The sequence below is a fragment of the Ylistrum balloti genome, unplaced genomic scaffold, assembly GCF_031769215.1.
Source record: "Ylistrum balloti isolate Yb309-2 unplaced genomic scaffold, AGI_CSIRO_Ybal_v1 Utg371700, whole genome shotgun sequence".
Classification (NCBI taxonomy): domain Eukaryota; kingdom Metazoa; phylum Mollusca; class Bivalvia; order Pectinida; family Pectinidae; genus Ylistrum; species Ylistrum balloti.
In genome coordinates this window covers 142,804-162,748 of record NW_026782857.1, presented here as the reverse complement: position 1 = coordinate 162,748, position 19,945 = coordinate 142,804, and the positions used below count along the sequence as shown (strand labels likewise).

General features: G+C 36.5%; 1 protein-coding gene across 2 annotated transcripts; it reads right to left on the bottom strand.

Annotated features, from left to right (window-relative positions):
- Positions 1 to 1,164: 1,164 nt before the first annotated feature.
- LOC132563369 (MICAL-like protein 1) lies at positions 1,165 to 19,945 on the bottom strand. 2 transcript variants are annotated; one of them, XM_060228131.1, is made up of 12 exons: positions 19,848 to 19,945; positions 16,919 to 17,171; positions 12,988 to 13,036; positions 12,280 to 12,421; positions 11,822 to 11,940; positions 9,295 to 11,370; positions 7,675 to 7,789; positions 6,788 to 6,881; positions 6,342 to 6,415; positions 4,731 to 4,845; positions 3,803 to 3,849; positions 1,165 to 3,476 (listed from the first exon to the last, which is right to left on the bottom strand). In XM_060228131.1, the coding sequence occupies exons 2-12, from the start codon at positions 17,065 to 17,067 to the stop codon at positions 3,454 to 3,456; spliced, it is 3,003 nt and encodes a 1,000-aa protein (XP_060084114.1). In that variant the 5' UTR covers positions 17,068 to 17,171; positions 19,848 to 19,945; the 3' UTR covers positions 1,165 to 3,453. The 2 variants fall into 2 exon arrangements, with proteins under 2 accessions (XP_060084114.1, XP_060084115.1); XM_060228132.1 differs by lacking the exons at positions 12,988 to 13,036; positions 19,848 to 19,945 and having other exon boundaries at positions 16,919 to 16,988.

Genomic DNA, 19,945 nt, shown 5'->3' with positions numbered 1-19,945 from the left:
TGTCCTTATGTACCTAATTCAGGGCCTGCAACCCACTTAATTACAGAATTATTGCCCTTTATTAAAGTTTGGTTTCCAATACAGTTATTTTCGCGGAACATTCATCAGTTTCACCGATACTCTTGTATAAGATATTAATTCATATCACATGACCTGAGACGTCATGAAATATTAATTACATATCAAGAGCACACTTTGATATATCATGACATTACGACAGAGAGAAGACATTGAGCCAAAGACTTCAACAATGAAATGGTAAAAACATTTCACACAATAAATTTGTTTCTGTTACATTAAGTGTAAGGGCTTTAAAAACTGAAGGTTAAAAAATTAAAGTGGAATTAATTAAAATCCCATATAAGAAGGTTGAGAGTAGATCCCTGGGAATGTGAAGATGTCTGTGTTCAAGGTCTGCAGGAACCAAGAGTCTCTATCTTAAGCCCATCATCCAATGATGAGCTATTCAAATTGCCCTTATGTCCATGGTCCGTCTGTCCCTCTGTAAACAATTTTTGTAATTGCTATTTCTTGAGAAGCACCAGATGGACCTTTCTCAAATTTCATATGTAGGTTCCACTTGATCCCTAGTTATGTCTGTTCGATTTTGGGACAGATCAGAAAAACAAAATGGCCAACAGGTGGCCATCACTGATTTTGACTTTGAAAGTTTGTACTCACTATTTCACTACTACATAAGTCTTTCTCAAATTTCATGTGTAGGTTCCACTTGATTCTTAGTTGTGTCTATTCGATTTTGGGACTGATCAGAAAAACAAAATGGCTGACAGGCCTCTATCTTGGATTTTGCCTTGTCAAGTTTGTTATTGTTATTTCTTAAGAAGTACTGAATGGATTTCTCTCAACTGATCAGAAAAAAACAAAATGGCTTCCAGCTGACCATCTTTGATTTGGCAATTAAAGATTATTATTGTTATTTCTGCAAAGGATTAATGTTCAAATTAATTGAGAGAAAAAACGGAGATGAGACGAGATAAAAAATGGAAAAAGATCCAACGCTCAAACAGCAAATAAAGATCAAACAATGGTGGGCGACAAGATCCCTCTGGCATCTCTTGTATATTGATACACAACAAATACTTGATAAACAACTAACCTATTTATTATTTTGAGGTGAAACATTTTACTTATACATATCCCAAAATATAACGTAGATGATAAACTATAAACAAACTTTCACAATAGTAAACTTTGTTTTACCATAGAAACGACAACAGTATTAACAGTAAACATGACCTCAGTTAAAAAATGTCATAATCCTTGAACAGAGAAATTCCAAAACAAGATCTTAAGTTTCATCTCAATCAGTCGAGCTGATTATATAAACACATGCAATTTTCAGTCAATTCTTTTTTTTTTTGTAAAAATTATGACCTCAATCTTCTGACCAATAAGAATATCAGCACTTTAAATACTGTTAAAGGTATGTCAAGGACAAACAGGTGTGTTTAGTTTGATTGAAAATAGATCTAGTTGGGTGATAAAGAGGGCTGAGAGAGTGAAATTCTATTTTTAGAAAATAGTGATCTTGAAATTTTTATCAGGCAGTTCTAAAAATCCAAGGTCAACGCATTAAGGTCCACTCAGGTTTTTCGATGAAATGTGTTGTATAAAGGATGTTATGATTGTGAAATTCTTCTATTTAATGCCCTGTAAATGATCATTCAAGTACAGAAACTTGTCCCAGATCTATTCCAAGCAGAAAAAAGCTGTAAAGCTGAAATTTTGTAAAGAAATATAGTCACTAGTGTTGTCAGACAGTCTGACATACAGAAAAATGGAGACTTGTACAGCTACTACCCAGCTTAGTGTAGCAAGGCATACAGCTGTGTATAAATATCTAACATTGTTATCGCAATTTTTATTAAATTATTTATTTTGATATGTATGTTGATATATCAGATTCTAAGTGCAGTTAACAAGTTTAGAAAATGCTAAATATGGCAGCTGTGGCTTTGCAGAAAATTAATACAGACATGGCACCAGTAGACAACACCAATATATACCAAAGGTTTTAAAAGTGTTGTACACAATTTCTAGTACTCGTTATAAAACATATGTACAGCCTTCCAATATATGTACAGTGTACTTAAATTTATCATAAATTGTTCACAGATCCTTGAAATTTCTTGTACAGTGTACTTAAATTTATCATAAATTGTTCACAGATCCTTGAAATTTCTTGTACAGTGTACTTAAATTTATCATAAAATGTTCACAGATCCTTGAAATTTCTTGTACAGTGTACTTAAATTTATCATAAATTGTACACAGATCCTTGAAATTTCTTGTAAAGTGTACTTAAAATTATCATAAAATGTTCACAGATCCTTGAAATTTCTTGTACAGTGTACTTAAATTTATCATAAAATGTATATAGATCCTTAAAGTTGTGAAGTTTGGGTAAACTTCTCATATGGTAATTACCAGACCACCAAACAAACAGTCAATTAACTATAGTAATAACTTATTTCCTAGCAATAAAAAAGTAACAAAAATTTATCAAGACATAAACACAAACTCCCTTCCAGCAGGAGTATTAATATTTTGACATTTACAATTTTGATAAAGCACCTTGACATCTTCCCTCTCATAAAACTCTAGCACTCTACAACTACAAATATATGGGTCTGTAGAAATAGGTAGATGAATTGTTAGCCTATCTCACTGTTTTAGTGTGTGGCCCCTCAGGTTTAGTGGTCAGAATATACTCTTAGATTTCCAATCTTCAAAATTTACCTATGAAAATCGGAGATGAATTTCATCCAACTGATTTTTATCGATAAAGAGATATCATTTTCATCATAACCAAGTCTGATGACAGTTTCTGTATCTAATATAGCCCTATCCTGCAGGACGTTAAAGGATGGACGCCATACGATTTATATCTTTGGTTCATGTTTAACCAAGAAATATTTCCAGGAACATTCATGAAGCTAAATAATGTTCCCCATTACCCCTAAATGAGGGTCAAAAACCAAACATATTAATGAAATTCAAGACTTACACTCCTGATTTCAAAGGGCTCTCCTTTGCATTATTCGGGAACACTGATTAAAAATCTGATTCATTTATGAATATAGAACTAACAATACCAGATGCTTGGGTCTGAAGGGCCACATACTTCATCCAAACTATCTACCATTTCTTGACCCAACAATGCCCAAAACAAAATCAACTCAAAACCTGCTTAGCTGTATCAAGACTAGCAGCATTTTGAAAAGAAAACATTTAAGACCCTATGGCAAGGCTAGCATATAACGAACAAAGTCACTGGAATGTTTGCAGTAGTTAACTCCACCATCATAAAAACATGTTCAATTCTGAACTTTGATTGTAGGCAGTCTGCTAAGGTGCGGTAGCTGATACATAGAGATGTACATTAACGAAGATTCCACTGTTGTCACATTCTTTCAGTTCTGCTGTGTTGATTCAGCCTATTTTCTTTGCAAAACCTACAAAACAGAAAACATTCATTTATAATAATGAGCACTAGATATCTTACTGTTTTGACTGTTACATTTATTTTGTCATAAAAATCTGGAAAATAATTGACAATTCCCATAAAGATATCTATTTTTGCAGACAGTGTATAATTAGTTTACCACATACAACTTCAGCCATTTAAAGTCATAACCAGACTCTCTTATTTTAGCCGACATATTTCTATCACTATGGAGCAGGTACTGAAAGTAACTAAGTCTTTCTAATCTACCATTTACCAGTTTAGGTTAAAGTAATTACAGGTCTAATTCATAATACAATGTTCAGTAAATTTCACCTTTTGATTCAAGCATGACAGCAATATCACGGTCCTCTTCCAGATATCTATCAAAAACAAAAATTAGAAAATTAGAATTTATCTTTTGTTAGTCAACTAGGCCCACTTTTACGCAGGCAAATAAGTTTATCAACATCTTAAAATTATTCTCGATACTGCAGCGGTTATGGGCACATTCGCGCTCTGCATCTCTTGAACATGTCATGGCAGAATTGAAGGTTTCATGTACTATGCCTTGTGGACAAAACAAAACAAACAATTTGATCCTCTGATGTACATCAAAAGAATCTTGAGGTCGCATAATCTTCAAATCTTCAAAAGGAGTGCATCAGCCTGTGATTAATCAGTATTTTCTCCTGGAACCAATTAGAACAACTTCGCTTGTACTTCAATTTTGCCATGACTTGTTCCAAGGATGTAGAGAGTGGAGGTGGAGTATTGAGGATGTTTTAAAAGAAGATGCAACATTTTGGGTTTAAAACAGGATAGCTTGAAGATGATAATAAATGTCTCCCGAGGGATTATCAAGGCTTGTTAGAAAGCAAACTAAAATCAGTAAGTTGAAACAAGCCACCGGTATCCAAATGGTCAACTGATAAACAAAAATGGACAGATTTTCTACATCATGTCTAAAGGTCATGTCTCATGAACGTGTCATGATCTTGTATCTTGTTTACCTGGTGTGTCACATCCCGATGTCTAGAGTCACAGGTCGTCATGAGGTAAAATATCTCTCAATAATAGTACCAAGGGAGACAACACCTCCCTGTTATTGTCTACCAAAGTGAGGAATAAGAATGTTTCTCTTAAAAATGTCTGTTAAGTATTTCCTATCAAAATGAGACAACTGTGTTGAGATACAAAGAGGGTACCAGTGGCATTTGTTTTTACTATTTATAAAGACTATAAATAACCTGTATTTACCCACCTGATTCTGTCGTCATCCTGACTGTCCACGATAATACTGCGTTGATTGACAACGTCTATCAGTTTCTGTAATAGTAGCTCTTCCTCCTGTTTCTCCTCCTCTGTTTTTTCTCCATCTGTCAAACAACATTTCTGTTATATCACTGGTAGGTAGCAATATATCTCTCTCAAAGCAAATCTTTTCATTTATTTGTTTGTTTGCCTGGTTATCACCCTGAAAACAGACCACATTGTCGAGAGAAACACAAAATACCAGAGGTAGGAAGTATCAAACCTTGCGCCCTAAATCTTCACCTTAGGTTACGCTGGCCTAGGCTCTACTGACTGAGCTATCACAACTCCACTAAACATTGGCCAAGGCTCTATTGACTGAGCTATCATGACTCCACTAAACATTGGCCAAGGCTCTACTGACTGAGCTATCACGACTCCACTAAACATTGGCCAAGGCTCTACTGACTGAGCTATCACGACTCCACTAAACATTGACCAAGGCTCTACTGACTGAGCTATCACAACTCCACTAAACATTGGCCAAGGCTCTACTGACTGAGCTATCACGACTCCACTAAACATTGGCCAAGGCTCTATTGACTGAGCTATCACAACCCCACTAAACATTGGCCAAGGCTCTACTGACTGAGCTATCATGACTCCACTAAACATTGGCCAAGGCTCTATTGACTGAGCTATCACAACTCCACTAAATATTGGCCAAGGCTCTACTGACTGAGCTATCATGACTCCACTAAACATTGGCCAAGGCTCTATTGACTGAGCTATCACAACTCCACTAAACATTGACCAAGGCTCTACTGACTGAGCTATCACAACTCCATTAAACATTGACCAAGGCTCTACTGACTGAGCTATCACAACCCCACTAAACATTGGTCAAGGCTCTACTGACTGAGCTATCACAACTCCACTAAACATTGGCCATGGCTCTACTGACTGAGCTCAAGGCTCTACTGACTGAGCTATCACAACTCCACTAAACATTGACCAAGGCTCTACTGACTGAGCTATCACAACTCCACTAAACATTGACCAAGGCTCTACTGACTGAGCTCAAGGCTCTACTGACTGAGCTATCACAACTCCACTAAACATTAGCCAAGGCTCTAGTGACTGAGCTATCACGACTCCACTATAAGTTAGCCAAGGGTCTACCATAAGACAAATTGAGATCTTTCCTACATCATTAGCAGTTACTAAAATCAGGTTTTTATTTTTCATATGAAACAGTAAATAGTTATTGCGATAACTCTCCATGATGAAAATCCAAAGTCCCTGAGATTATATGGTTAAGATGTAGATGAACAATTCTGAGATGATCCCTTTGTAATAAGATAAAAGGCTTCTGAGATGATCCCTTTGTAATAAGATAAAAGGCTTCTGAGATGATCCCTTTGTAATAAGATCAAAGGCTTCTGAGATGAGCCCTTTGTAATAAGATCAAAGGCTTTGAGATAATCCCTTTATGATAATATAAAAGGCTTCTGAGATCATCCCTGTAACATAATGATAATGAGTGTTTTGAGATCATCCCTATATGAAGATAAAGAGTTTTTGAGATCATCCCTATAAGATGAAGAGTTTCTAAAATCACCTGGTTTTTCCAGCAGCTCTCGGATTTGCCTATCAATATCTTGTTGTTCGTCCTCTAGTTCCTGTGTCCTAGATCTGAAGATAGATAATCAGTTAAATGACTTGTACCACACTAACAAATTATGTACAGCAAATATTCAGAAATTTTATTAAAAAAGAATTTACAATATACCCCCTCTTTTGTAACGGTATTGCAACTATTTTCATTCAGTCTATTCCATCTCTTTTGTTTTAACTTTCAGAAGATCAAGCAGTCATCCACAGAAAATAATACGAAGCAGAATACATGCTGTTTCATTATATCAAACCTCATGACTTATTTAGAATACTTTCTAAGTAATTTAGTTCTGTAAGGAGAAAACCATTCAGTCTCATGGATATTTATAGTTGAAAATATCAAAACACTGGGGATATACATAAATATAAGGACAAGAAATGAAATCTTACGCATATATAAGGTCTGCTTCCTTCCTGACCAATTCATTTTTGTCATTGACCATCTGAAACCATTCCATCATCATTGTTTCATCCTCCTCAGGGGCTGGAACAGGTTAAAACAGGTAAAACAATTACAGGTAAAAACATACATGGAACATGCATACAGGTAAAAATGTACAGGTAACATCAACAAAGATAAAACCATACAGGTAACATTAAACAGGTAAAATCCTATAGGTACACAAGTGAATGGTTGATACGGAAGGAACACAAGGGAATGGTTGATAGGGAAGGAACACAAGGGAAAGGTTGATACAGAAGGAACACACTGGAGAAAGGTTGATACAGAAGGAACACAAAGGAACGGTGGATACAGAAGGAACACAAGGGAAAGGTTGATACAGAAGGAACACATGGGAATGGTGGATACAGAAGGAACACAAGGGAAAGGTTGATACAGAAGGAACACAAGGGAATGGTTGATACAGAAGGAACACAAGGGAATGGTTGATACAGGAGGAACACAAGGGAATGGTTGACACAGAAGGAACACACAGGAGAAAGGTTAACATAGAGGGAACACACAGGGGAAAAGTTGATACAGAAGGAACACACAGGAGAAAGGTTAACATAGAAGGAACACACAGGAGAAAGGTTGATACAGAAGAAACACACTGGAGAAAGGTTGATACAGAAAGAACACACAGGGGAAAGGTTGATACAGAAGGAACACACAGGAGAAAGGTTGATACAGAAGGAACACACTGGAGAAAGGTTGATACAGAAGGAACACATAGCAGAAAGGTTAATACAGAAGGAACACACAAGAGTAAGGTTGATACAGAAGTAGCCCAGTGTAAAAAAATATGCACAAGAAACATTGAAGAGAAATATACCTTTTCTGATAGAGTCTTCCAAACGGCGTCCACGTTTCTCAAGATCTGTCAATTTTGAGTCAATGTGGGCTAGTTCACTTTGGATTTCCATTGGCGACATTTTCCGGAAGTCTCCCTGGAATGAGGTGAACAACATGTCTATGGATATCAAGACCAAACCAAACTTTCATCTATTTGATTAGATTGTTTCTTATCCTTGCTTAATAAAAATTGAAACAAAATGTGATTACAAAGAAAACTTATCGAAAACTTTAATCCATTTCTTTAATCAAGAGGCTCATAGGGCCTGAATCTCTCCAATGACTTTGCTAGGCTGAAAGTGCTTCATCAAAACTAAAGGAAAATGAATTCTCAGTATTCAAATACACAACATGTAATATATCTATCTTCCCATTGTGCCCCAGCCCTCTGTCCCATAAGGGTCAGCAAAACCATTCATGCTTAACACCAGACCAATGAAACAGAATCCTGCCATTAGATCAGAAAAAGAATTCTAAAAAACTTGTTCTAATTCCCCTATAATGGTTTCTGTTTCTCCTGAATTTGTTCTTTTTCCCTATTGGGCTTCACCCATCCAGTCCCAGGCGGCCAAGACTCATCATTTATACAACAGTGATTCAACTTCACACAAGAAGGCTTCAGACCAAATTTGGGCAAAAGCAAATGATTCCTACAAAAGTAGTTAGATTTTTTCAAAATTTGATCTATTTCCACTACTGGGCCCCACCCCTCCTGTCACAGGGGGCCTAGACCCACAATTTATACTAAATTGATTCACCTTCACCAAAGAATGCTTCAGACCAAATTTGGATAAATTTTAATAAGAATTTGTTCTATTTAAATTCATATGCCCTGCCCCTATGGCCCGAGACCCATTGTTCAGCTGATAAGCTCTTCTATAGTTGTTCAGACACAATGATCACAAATCTCAGACTTACAATCTTCTGCAGTTGTTCAGAAGGAGTGACCACAAATCTTGGACTAACAACCCCTTTTGTAGATTTTAGCATGCACAACAAAGACCTTTGATGAACTTAATTACTAACTTTAAGGAAGAGCCCTGTTGATAAATATTGGTAACAAACTTCTATAGCCAAAATTCAAAATGGTGGCTGGCAGCTATCTTAGTCATCCAATCAAATTCAAAATGGTGGCTGGCAGCTATCTTAGTCATCCAATCAAATTCAAAATGTATCATTCAAATCTAGAACCCATGATACTAACCATGTTGATATAAAATTATCTTTCAAGAATATTTCTTATCAAACAGCATCAAAAGTCTAAATCCAACATGCTGGTGGTCATTTTGAAAATCTGATCAATTTTTATTCCTTCTTGAAAAACAAATCTACCAACTTTGAAAATTTAAAATGGCCACTGTCTGCCATCTTGAATACCTGATCAAACTCAAAATGTGATAGGCTAAAACAAGAGTTATTGAAAAAACTTAAAGTTACGAGGTGAAAACCTTCAGTTGTCAATATTCAAAAGGGCTGCTGTATCCAATTTTGAATATACAACCAAACAAAAAATTGGGATGTACAACCAGGACGGGACAAAAACATGACAATTGCCCAACACAGACTAGAGTATGTAAAGAGAGAAAAAAACAATACTCACATCTTTCAGCCAGCCAGGAGATCTTGGGGTGGTTGGAGGTTTTTGTTTCTTAATGGAACGTCTTGGCTCCTTAATATTGTGAGGAGACGGTTGAGGGGGGCGTGGAGGAGGTGATTTAGAGCTCTCCTTCAAATCTGTTTCTTCAAAATCAAATTTTGTATTTACCGTAATTTTCTTTAAATTTTTTCTAAAATTTCCTGGTTTTTCTGTGTCAGTTTCCGGTGGAGGAATCGTAACTTTGTTCTTCAGTTGAGGTTTCTTCCCCGATTTCTCTTCTGGCTGAGCCATGTTGTTTTCTACTGATTTTTGTACATCTGTTTTATTCACAGCTATTTTGTGTGTTCCAGCTTGTGAATCTGTATTAGCCACACTTTTCTCTCCCTCTGACTGCCATTTACTAACACTTCTCTCTGCCTTCCACTGCCCCTTACTATCTTCATCCCTGCCAACTTTCTTTGACACGATCTCTGGAGTCTTTGGTCTGACAGGTCGATCTTTAATATCTATTTTATCTTTTGTTTTTTTATCAACTTTGCCGACATCCAAATTTTCTATATTTTTTGTGTCTTTCCCTCCACCTAACTTTCTATCATCATCGTTGTTTGTCTTATCAAGCTGAATCCCACGATTCTTCCAAGCAGGGACATTATCTTGTGTGTTAATTTCATTCAGTGGTTGGTTCTCTCCTGGCTGTTTAGACGGCCTGACGGGTGCTTTTACATCCTTTATTTCATTTCCTGTAGATTTTTCAGCCTCCGTTTTATAGGGAGGTATCACTACACGCTTCATCACACGATGTTTTGGCTGTTCACCGTCGGGCACCAGTTTTGGCTTATCGGCATGAGATGTGTCTGAGGTCATTTTGTCTTTGTGTTCTGAGGAATTTACACCTTCCTCTTTATTTCGTACATTCGCTAGATTCTTAAGAAGTCCTCTCAACACATTTCCTTCTTCTCTTTGTTTTGTTGCAGGTGAAATATCTTGTTTTGGGAGCCTTCCAACTTCCTCCATATCCCTAGGAGTTGTCCCCCTTGGTAGTGACCTTGGAGGTTTTTTAGGTGGTGTTGTATCTACTACTGGCTCTTCTTTTTCATTCTTTGATAGTAACACTGGGGTGTTTCTAGATTTAAGATCAGATGGAGTTTGTGAATTCACTGGAGAAACAGCTTTATTTCTGTCAGTTTTAAAATTCACAGGAGAAGCAGATGTTTCCATAGGAGATTCAAAATTAGATGAAGACTTTAACCTCGGTGGAGACTTTGTTCTAGGGGGAGGCATCATTCCTGATGAATGTTTCTCCACTGAGGGTTCTTTATTTTTGGGGACTGGGGGAGATACAAGAGAAGTGGAATGATTCAGGTCCTGCTTACCTCCCTTTGACAGCAAAGAAGGGGGCAAGGAGGCAGGTAACGGAGGTGGGGAAACAGATGGCACATTTGTTGCTTTAGGAGACTTTTTCCTGGGGGGAACAACAACAGACTTGGAGTCATCTTTTGATTTGATACTACCCCTAGGTGTGGCTCTTGGTTTTAGCTTACCCCCTACAGACACTGGAGATTGTTCCCTTGGGGACGCAGGAGAGTTCTGTCCAGGGGAAGCAATGGAGGTATCCATGGGGTGAGGTTTCTTTCTTGGTATACGTGGTGACACCTGAATTGCTGTTTTCTCACTAATCACATTTCTGTTCGGAGAAACCGATTTTGATGTAGTGTCTGACTTGATTGTTTGAGGGTGTTTCTCTGGTAGCACCTGTTTTTTTGGCGAAGTGTCTTTACTCTCTATTTTGTTTGATACTTGTGAGTGATCAACAGATGGTTTAGCAGAAGGTGTACTCTCTTTCAAAACATTCAACCTAGCTGCAAGGTTTTGAGATTTTCCGCTACCCTTAGCACGCTTTTGCCAGTAGCTCTGCTGTTCTGGTGAATTTGGACGAGCATATATCTTGCTTGTTGGAGACAAATCACTCTGTCGAAAGCATGTACGGTGGTAGAGTTTATTGTTCTCCATCAATCTCTCCATAAGGTACACCTTCTCATGGCAGAGTGTACATTTATCACCAATGGAACTCTTCTTCTCCTGCAAATATAACAATACATAATTAATAACATATCTCTGCCTCGTATATAATAAAGATATTCTTGTTACAAAATCCCCCCCCCCCCCCCCAACCTATTCCTATTCCATTCCCATTGAACTCCCTCCTCCATGTTAAATGTTTCCAGGGTTCAATATTTTCCTCTTTTCGAATATGGAAGAAAACTGCAAAGCATAGATGCCTAGAAAATAAAATAAATTTAAGGTATCTAATTTGATTCTTGATTTCTTTTGAAATAACTTTCTTTTTACTTCAAACTTTCAATAAAACTACAAAATATCTACACTCTTGAAAAAAATCCTTTCACAGTATCCCCATCTTGAAAGGTTAATATGGGATATATTTACAAAAAAGATATTTGCTCTATATCTTGCAAAAACAACTGCAGAAGGAGGGGAAGTAACTCTGCAAAGTGAGGAAGGCTTTACGTACGATTGTTTGGTCATTGGTTTGTTTTTGAGGCGTCATTCGTTTCGGTTGTGGACCTGGTGAATCCTCGTGAGTCTTGTGTCGTTTTAAGGAACTGGTCTTCTGTACACCAGGTCCGCCCACTGTAAACAAAGAAGTATATTTTTGTATAGATGTTTCCCTTACATGTAGTTTTGTTGTGTGTATATGTGTGTTAAGATTGTTAAGGTTTTTTTCTCTCTGCTATTTGTGACAACACAATAAATGTGTAAAAAATAAATTAAATAAATGAACAATAATTATTTGGTGACTTCTGTGAAAAAAAAACATCATTTCTGTGGTCAAAAAAAATGAAAAAGAAAAACGTCTTTTACATAATACCCAAATCAAGTTTATATTTTCTCAATGAAAAACTGAGACATCTAAAAAATGATACAGGTCAATGTAAACATCAGACAGTAATTAAAGATTCCTGATCTTACACTGTGGTTTGTCATGAAAGTAATTGTAGTACTGGGATACGTAGGTAACCACACTGAGTCTGTCTGGAACCCGGATCGCTACCATGTCCTCAGCCTCCAGTAATGCTGGAATCCCCAACTCGTTCTCAGCCACCTCAAAAGCCTGCAAATCGTACAACATAAAATTGATACCCGTATGAATCTACCGGTTTCCTTTTCCTACATTTTGATATGAAACCTCAGAATTCAAGCATTTAAGAGTAGTGATGAAATCTAGTTAATTATTTGAGTGATAATGGACCATCTATCAGTTACTGGAGTGATGAAATTTTTAGTTGTTAAAGAACTGATGAAACCTATCTTAGTTATTGGGTGATGAAACACTTAGTGGTTATGGAAGTTAAAACCTATTGAAACCTATTGCAGTTACGGGATGAAACATAGCTATAACAGTTACCACAGTAAATAACACATGTAATTCGTACTAATTACACATATTGTTAAATTTGAAAACACCAGTGGGGACTGACCAATAGGGAGGTGAAATCATATGTGCCAACAGTTGCCATTTCATTGAAAATGGACTGAAAAGTCTGATTACTAAGCAGGTCAACCTGTAACAATGTCAATACAGAGATTAAGATAAAATGGGCAAATCTTTTGCCTATTCTAACCTATCTTTTGTTATGTGACTGTGTTAGCTATAATTCAAATTTTAAAAAATCTTACCAACTGATTGTTCTCAAAAACATTTTCCTTCGACAGTGAATCAAAATCTCTGCAAAGAATTAGAACAAAGGTAAACAGCATGCAGGTTAACGCTTCAAACTTCAGGAGCATGTGATTTTACAACATAAAAACAAAATTCTTGATGACATCTGTCATCTGATACATCTTATGATTACATGCCATGTTTCACTTATCTAAAACATTCTTAACAGCAACGATACAGTCGACGGTATAAAGTTCATTGAAGCATGAAATAAACATCAAATTCAGCATCCATTTCAACCCTACCTACGTCATTGATGTAAATGTACTATCAACCTACTTTCTTTCCGTGCAATTCACTTTTGCAAATTTTTGCAGTGGTCTCACAAATTAATTAGTGTGTTGTGTTAAATCTAACAGACATTAACTGGTTGTGAGGAGGAAATCAGGAAGGTACTGAGTGTTAGTTAACAGCAATCGATAAGATTTCTCCGTAACCCATAACCATTCCAACAGCTCTGAGAGTCATCTATGTATGAATCAAGTGTTTTGAAATAAAACAATGCAAATAAAATGAAGCCCAAATTCAGCATCAGCAACATGCATTCAGCCAAAAGCAACACTAATCATAGTTCCATAATCACAAGATGCATGATGAACGCTTTATATGTTACACGTTAGACAATATGTAACACTATAGCACTTATACAGGTACGTCAGACAATATGTAACACTATAGCACTAATATTATATAGGTATCTAATCAGAGTTGGATATAGGTATAATCCATGTTACTGTTATGTAGGCCATATCTAGTCAGTGTTAGATATAGGTATAATCCATGTTACTGTTATGTAGGCCATATCTAGTCAGTGTTAGATATAGGTATAATCCATGTTACTGTTATGTAGGCCATATCTAGTCAGAGTTAGATATAGGTATAATCCATGTTTCTGTATGTAGTCCATATCTAGTCAGAGTTAGATATAGGTATAATCCATGTTTCTGTATGTAAACCATATCTAGTCAGAGATAGATATAGGTATAATCCATGTTTCTGTATGTAGACCATATCTAGTCAGTGTTAGATATAGGTATAATCCATGTTACTGTATGTAGGCCATATCTAGTCAGTGTTAGATATAGGTATAATCCATGTTACTGTATGTAGGCCATATCTAGTCAGTGTTAGATATAGGTATAATCCATGTTACTGTATGTAGACCATATCTAGTCAGTGTTAGATATAGGTATAATCCATGTTTCTGTATGTAGACCATATCTAGTCTGAGTTAGATATAGGTATAATCCATGTTACTGTTATGTAGACCATATCTAGTCAGTGTTAGATATAGGTATAATCCATGTTACTGTATGTAGACCATATCTAGTCAGTATTAGATATAGGTATAATCCATGTTTCTGTATGTAGGCCATATCTAGTCAGAGTTAGATACAGGTATAATCCATGTTTCTGTATGTAGGCCATATCTAGTCAGAGTTAGATATAGGTATAATCCATGTTACTGTATGTAGACCATATCTAGTCAGTATAAGATATAGGTATAATCCATGTTACTGTATGTAGACCATATCTAGTCAGTGTTAGATATAGGTATAATCCATGTTACTGTATGTAGGCCATATCTAGTCAGTATTAGATATAGGTATAATCCATGTTACTGTATGTAGACCATATCTAGTCAGTGTTAGATATAGGTATAATCCATGTTACTGATATGTAGACCATATCCAACCAGAGCATTTGCATCATATTTCTAGTGACATCTCTCTCTCTTTCTCCTGGTTTCTCTTTCATGCTGACTGGTTTCTCTCTGCCATTGTGTTAATTGTTAAACAGAAGAAATGATGTTTGGGAACTTTTCATCTTAGATTTCTGTATTACAGTAAGAAATACATCTATCAAAAAATTCAGATGAACAAGCGGTAACAACATATTTTTTTTTTCATACGTCAGACGAGCAGAATGCCAGTCGGGTATATATTCTTTCATTCTGTTGTATTTTGCCAGAAATTGCTGCTTAGGACAAAGGCTCCACACTTGCTTTAGGACTGTACCATCTGTGTATTATGTATAAGCACAAGTTATTTATCTGTTGTACAAGCACATGTATGGGGGCGGGACATGGTTCGTAAATGTGAAGGGGTGTGGTCAGTACATATAGGTGGTCCTTGTACCTGTATTTTCATTTTGCAAACAAACTGACGTGTACATTAAGCCCCACACACCCGCCCCTGATGACTTGACATATAACGGATGTGAACTTTCGTACGTTTTAGTTCAATGTTAGTTTACAGATCCATGGAGTCTGGTCTAAGGAGGATGCTTCATGCTACAGAGAGGATAGTCACCACAAGCAGAAGATGAAGTTTGAAACCTGTTGCTGATTTATGTTGTATTTTTGGTGAAAGATAGTGAAACACATGCCAGTTGCATAACACATAGCCTTTCTCCCAAATACATGTTGAGTTAAAGTGATAAAGAATTCATGTTCATTAGGATGGAGTGAATTTGAAACGTAGTTTTTTGTTGTGTAACATTTCTAAACTATGGATTAGTTTACCCACTGACTCTGATGGTAAATTACTACTCTTTGACCAGTAGACTGCTAAAACTTACTACAGCAATGTTGCTATGGTGACCTGTCTTCCAGCTACCATCAAGTCCCAATATTTATCAAAAGACTCTCCTTTGTTTGATATAACTGATGAATTAGCTACAGCTATCCTTTCACAGCAATAATCTGTTGCTGGGTTAGTCTAAGCATGAAAGCAGCAAAAGCAGTGATTTTTTTCTACCCCATCAGACAGAAATATCCACACTTCCAGTGACATCTCTACCCTTACCCCAGCAAAACAGCCAGGAAGTAACATATCGGGTTCTTATAATCGTAAATGACATCATTTTTTAGGACATGTCGGGTCAGTTGGAGTCATTGACGTCATTAACATTTGTCATCCTGGCCTCAAATGCAAATAACTTTACTGATGGTTATAATGTCACATGTATATATATTTGTTTTTCTATCTCAAAGGATCATTCCCTACCTTGAGATTAGGACAGACTACTCACGGAGGAGACTCCTGACAGCCATACCCTGGGCAAAGCCTCGGTTTAGACAATCAAGAATCTTCTCCTCAGGTAGAGATTTCTCTGTCCTACCCTCCAGCAAAGGAAAGATCCTATAAGTCCATCACAATTGACATTTAGGAGTATCAATATAGACTGTCTATGTCTTTCTTGTGTTATAAATACTTGTGTAAATTGTCTATGAAGGTGCATAGTAATCCTGACAAACAGTACAAAATCATGTTTGATCGGGCCATGCTGATCTATAATCACACATTAAGTTAAGCCATAGGAAACAGGAAATTGGAAAAGTAGGTCAACATCTGTAACAGTCAAATTCATTTGGTAGAGCAACCCTTGCTGATCACTGATCTATATATATCCTGACTAAACAACTGTCTGTTTATATGATCTATAATCCGTTGAACCTTCCATGGATATCATCCACACTTATTTGATGGAACATCACACAAAGCATTTATACCTATTTGCTTTCTGACAGTCACATTTGCCACTGCACTAATTACAAGTGGTGTGACCTTCAACTTTTCATTGACCTGAGCAGTGACCTTCACCTTTTTCTTACCTAAGGTCTGACCTTCACCTTTTATACTTACATGAGTGTGAGCTTTACCTTTTTATTGACCTGAGCTCTGACCATCAACTCTTTTACTTACATGAGGTGTGACCTTCACTTTTTCACTGACCTGAGCTCTGACCATCAACTCTTTACTTACATGAGGTGTGACCTTCACCTTTTTATTGACCTGAGCTCTGACCATCAACTCTTTTACTTACATGAGGTGTGACCTTCACCTTTTTATTGACCTGAGCTCTGACCATCACCTCTTTACTTACATGAGGTCTGGCCTAAAGCGATGGATGATAGCACAGCATGCCAGTCCGTCCTTCCATGATGACGTCATGTCCGTCACAGAGACATCCCGATACCCTTCCACTATCGTCTTACACCACATTTGAAGCTTCTTCACCTTAGTCATCGCCATGGTGATGGAAATTCCCGAGATTCACCGCCAGGCAGTCTATGAAAGGTTATACCGCTTCCTAGGACTGCAAGTCCTCATCCATTTCTCATACTTCTTTGAAAATTCTGAAAAATGCATGGCCACTCTTTAACAAATCTGACCACAACTTATCAGTTAATGATTATTGTTGTGGTACTTGGTGACAAAAAGGTCAATGGAGCATGTATCATTTAATCTATATCTAATACTGATGACAATTTACATATTTTACATTGTGATTTATATGTCAAGGTCAAAGAGTATTTCAACCAAATTTAGCAAAAAAGCTACATGATGATTATATAATACTTCAGAGACAACACAGAAGAGGAAACACACACACAGTGAGTCCTGACATCTCCTTGTTGTGGTCCAAGTATAAGAAAATAAAGAAAAAAAACCCCTACCAACTGTGTGAAAGAAACATGCTCTGCCAGCTGTCATTTACAAGCCTCAGCAATCCTTCCTATTACACCAGACACAACCTTTGACCAGTATTTACACATCAAATCCAGGTACGACTTTGCCGAGGGAAGCTTAACAGTTTTTAGTTTTTCTTTAGAAAAAGGGATGAAAAATAATCAATATTTATATAGTGTGTTATAGAGGTATATACCTACATGTGATCGTTGTCACAGGTTTTCACAGATGAGCACCGTCTGTTGCTATTTCCTGCCAATATATCTAACAATGAGATAAGTTATACAGTCAGTGATAAAAGGACCACAATACCTAATAAAATTACAATGCCTGTGTTGATCTTGACACAAGTTTCATTGTTATCAGTGGTGATGATACCTGTGAGGAGGTGTTAGGTATTTATCGTCATCTTGTTTCACTGATAAACCGTATCTACCCTGTAAAAAGGCCAGGTAGTCAATAGGTTGTTTCTGACTCAGCGTCAGGGGATAGGCTTAATCTTTACAGGACATAGGAAGAGTATTTGTTGATAAAATTAGTCAACATCAATACAAAGAAATGGTTTATCACTAAATAAACACAGTAAATGTGATAATCAAGTCAAGAATAAAACTACACTTTGTAGGTACTGTGTTTATACATGGGGCATCATTTCAGAATTAATCTTAATATAATTCATTTAATGAAAGCTATAATTCAAGTTAGTGGTACATGTATCATTGAATATTTATTGATATTACTTAACATAAATAATGATATCAACTATTCATTGATATCATTAATTTGAATGATTTGATATCAATAATTCTGGACAATTAATAATATCATTAATTTGAATTATTTGATATCAATAACTTGTTTAATTATATCACGTTTGGTAACTAAATTCTAAAACAGTACCGCTATTTTCAAATCATACAACTTTCAAATCTGTCACATGTGTCACATGAAGTCATTAATGTTAGTCCTGAAGATCATTTAGGAATGATACTTAACCATTATAACGACACTGGTAAAAATCTCAGTTACAGACTGATGTTCTGTAACAAAATATAAACTGAGACAATGTGACGTACAAGAGGATGTACACTGTAAGTTAAAGACCAAGATAAATTTTGATTTCAAACACATCATGTATAGTTGGGTCCAGTGATTCTGTATGTCTGGTGATCCTGTACATTTGGTGATTCTGTATGTCTAGTGATCCTGTATGTCTGGTGATTCTGTATGTCTGGTGATTCTGTATGTCTGGTGATTCTGTATGTCTGGTGATCCTGTATGTCTGGTGATCTTGTATGTCTGGTGATCCTGTATGTCTGGAGATTCTGTATGTCTGGTGATGCTTTATGTCTGGAGATTCTGTATGTCTGGTGATGCTTTATGTCTGGTGATCCTGTACATTTGGTGATTCTGTATGTCTAGTGATCCTGTACATTTGGTGATTCTGTATGTCTGGTGATTCTGTATGTCTAGTGATCCTGTATGTCTAGTGATCCTGTACATTTGATGATTCTGTATGTCTGGTGATTCTGTATGTCTAGTGATCCTGTATGTCTGGTGATCTTGTATGTCTAGTGATCCTGTATGTCTGGTGATTCTGTATGTCTGGTGATTCTGTATGTCTGGTGATCCTGTATGTCTGGTGATTCTGTATGTCTAGTGATCCTGTACATTTGGTGATTCTGTATGTCTGGTGATGCTTTATGAGTGATGATCCTTTATGTTTGGTGATCCTGTACATGTGGTGATGCTTTATGTCTGATGATCCTGTATGTCTGATTATTTTGTTTGATGATCTTGTATGTCTGGTGATTCTGTATATCAGGTGATCATATATGTTTTCTACATTTCTGATAATCTGCCAAAGGTCACAGCCGGTATGTTTTCACTCAAATAATATCAGGAATAATTTAATATGTGCTTTAGTATGAAATGAATTTTGTGATTTTTGCGAAGAAATAAAAAAAACAGACATGTTTTGGAGCATATTATCATGGGACATGCTGCGTTGTTGCCACAATTATGTACAGATCGTTTTCCTGTTTATAACCCTCATGTTCAAAAACATTTTTCTCAAAGACGAAATAAAACAAAAACAAAACAGAACAAAATATCATCTATGATGAGTGATTTAAAATCTTAAATGTCAGTTGAATACCAGTCATCTACTCTAGTATTGCGTAAAATCCTTGTCTTATTGACTGTCATTGCAGGCATGCGACAGCAAAAAGTCGCGTTCCGACGTTTCCCGATTAAATTTAAGCGAGGATGGATTATTCGGTTAAAACCGCTTATCTGTAGGGAAGACAAAAGTGTAGTACGACAATAAAGACACTACTTACCTCTGTCTTATTGATCGCTATTGGAGTGTTTAACGGTCATACACTTTGTATGAATAAGGAAAACACAACCCGGAAGTCAATTTCTTTACCGTACTCCT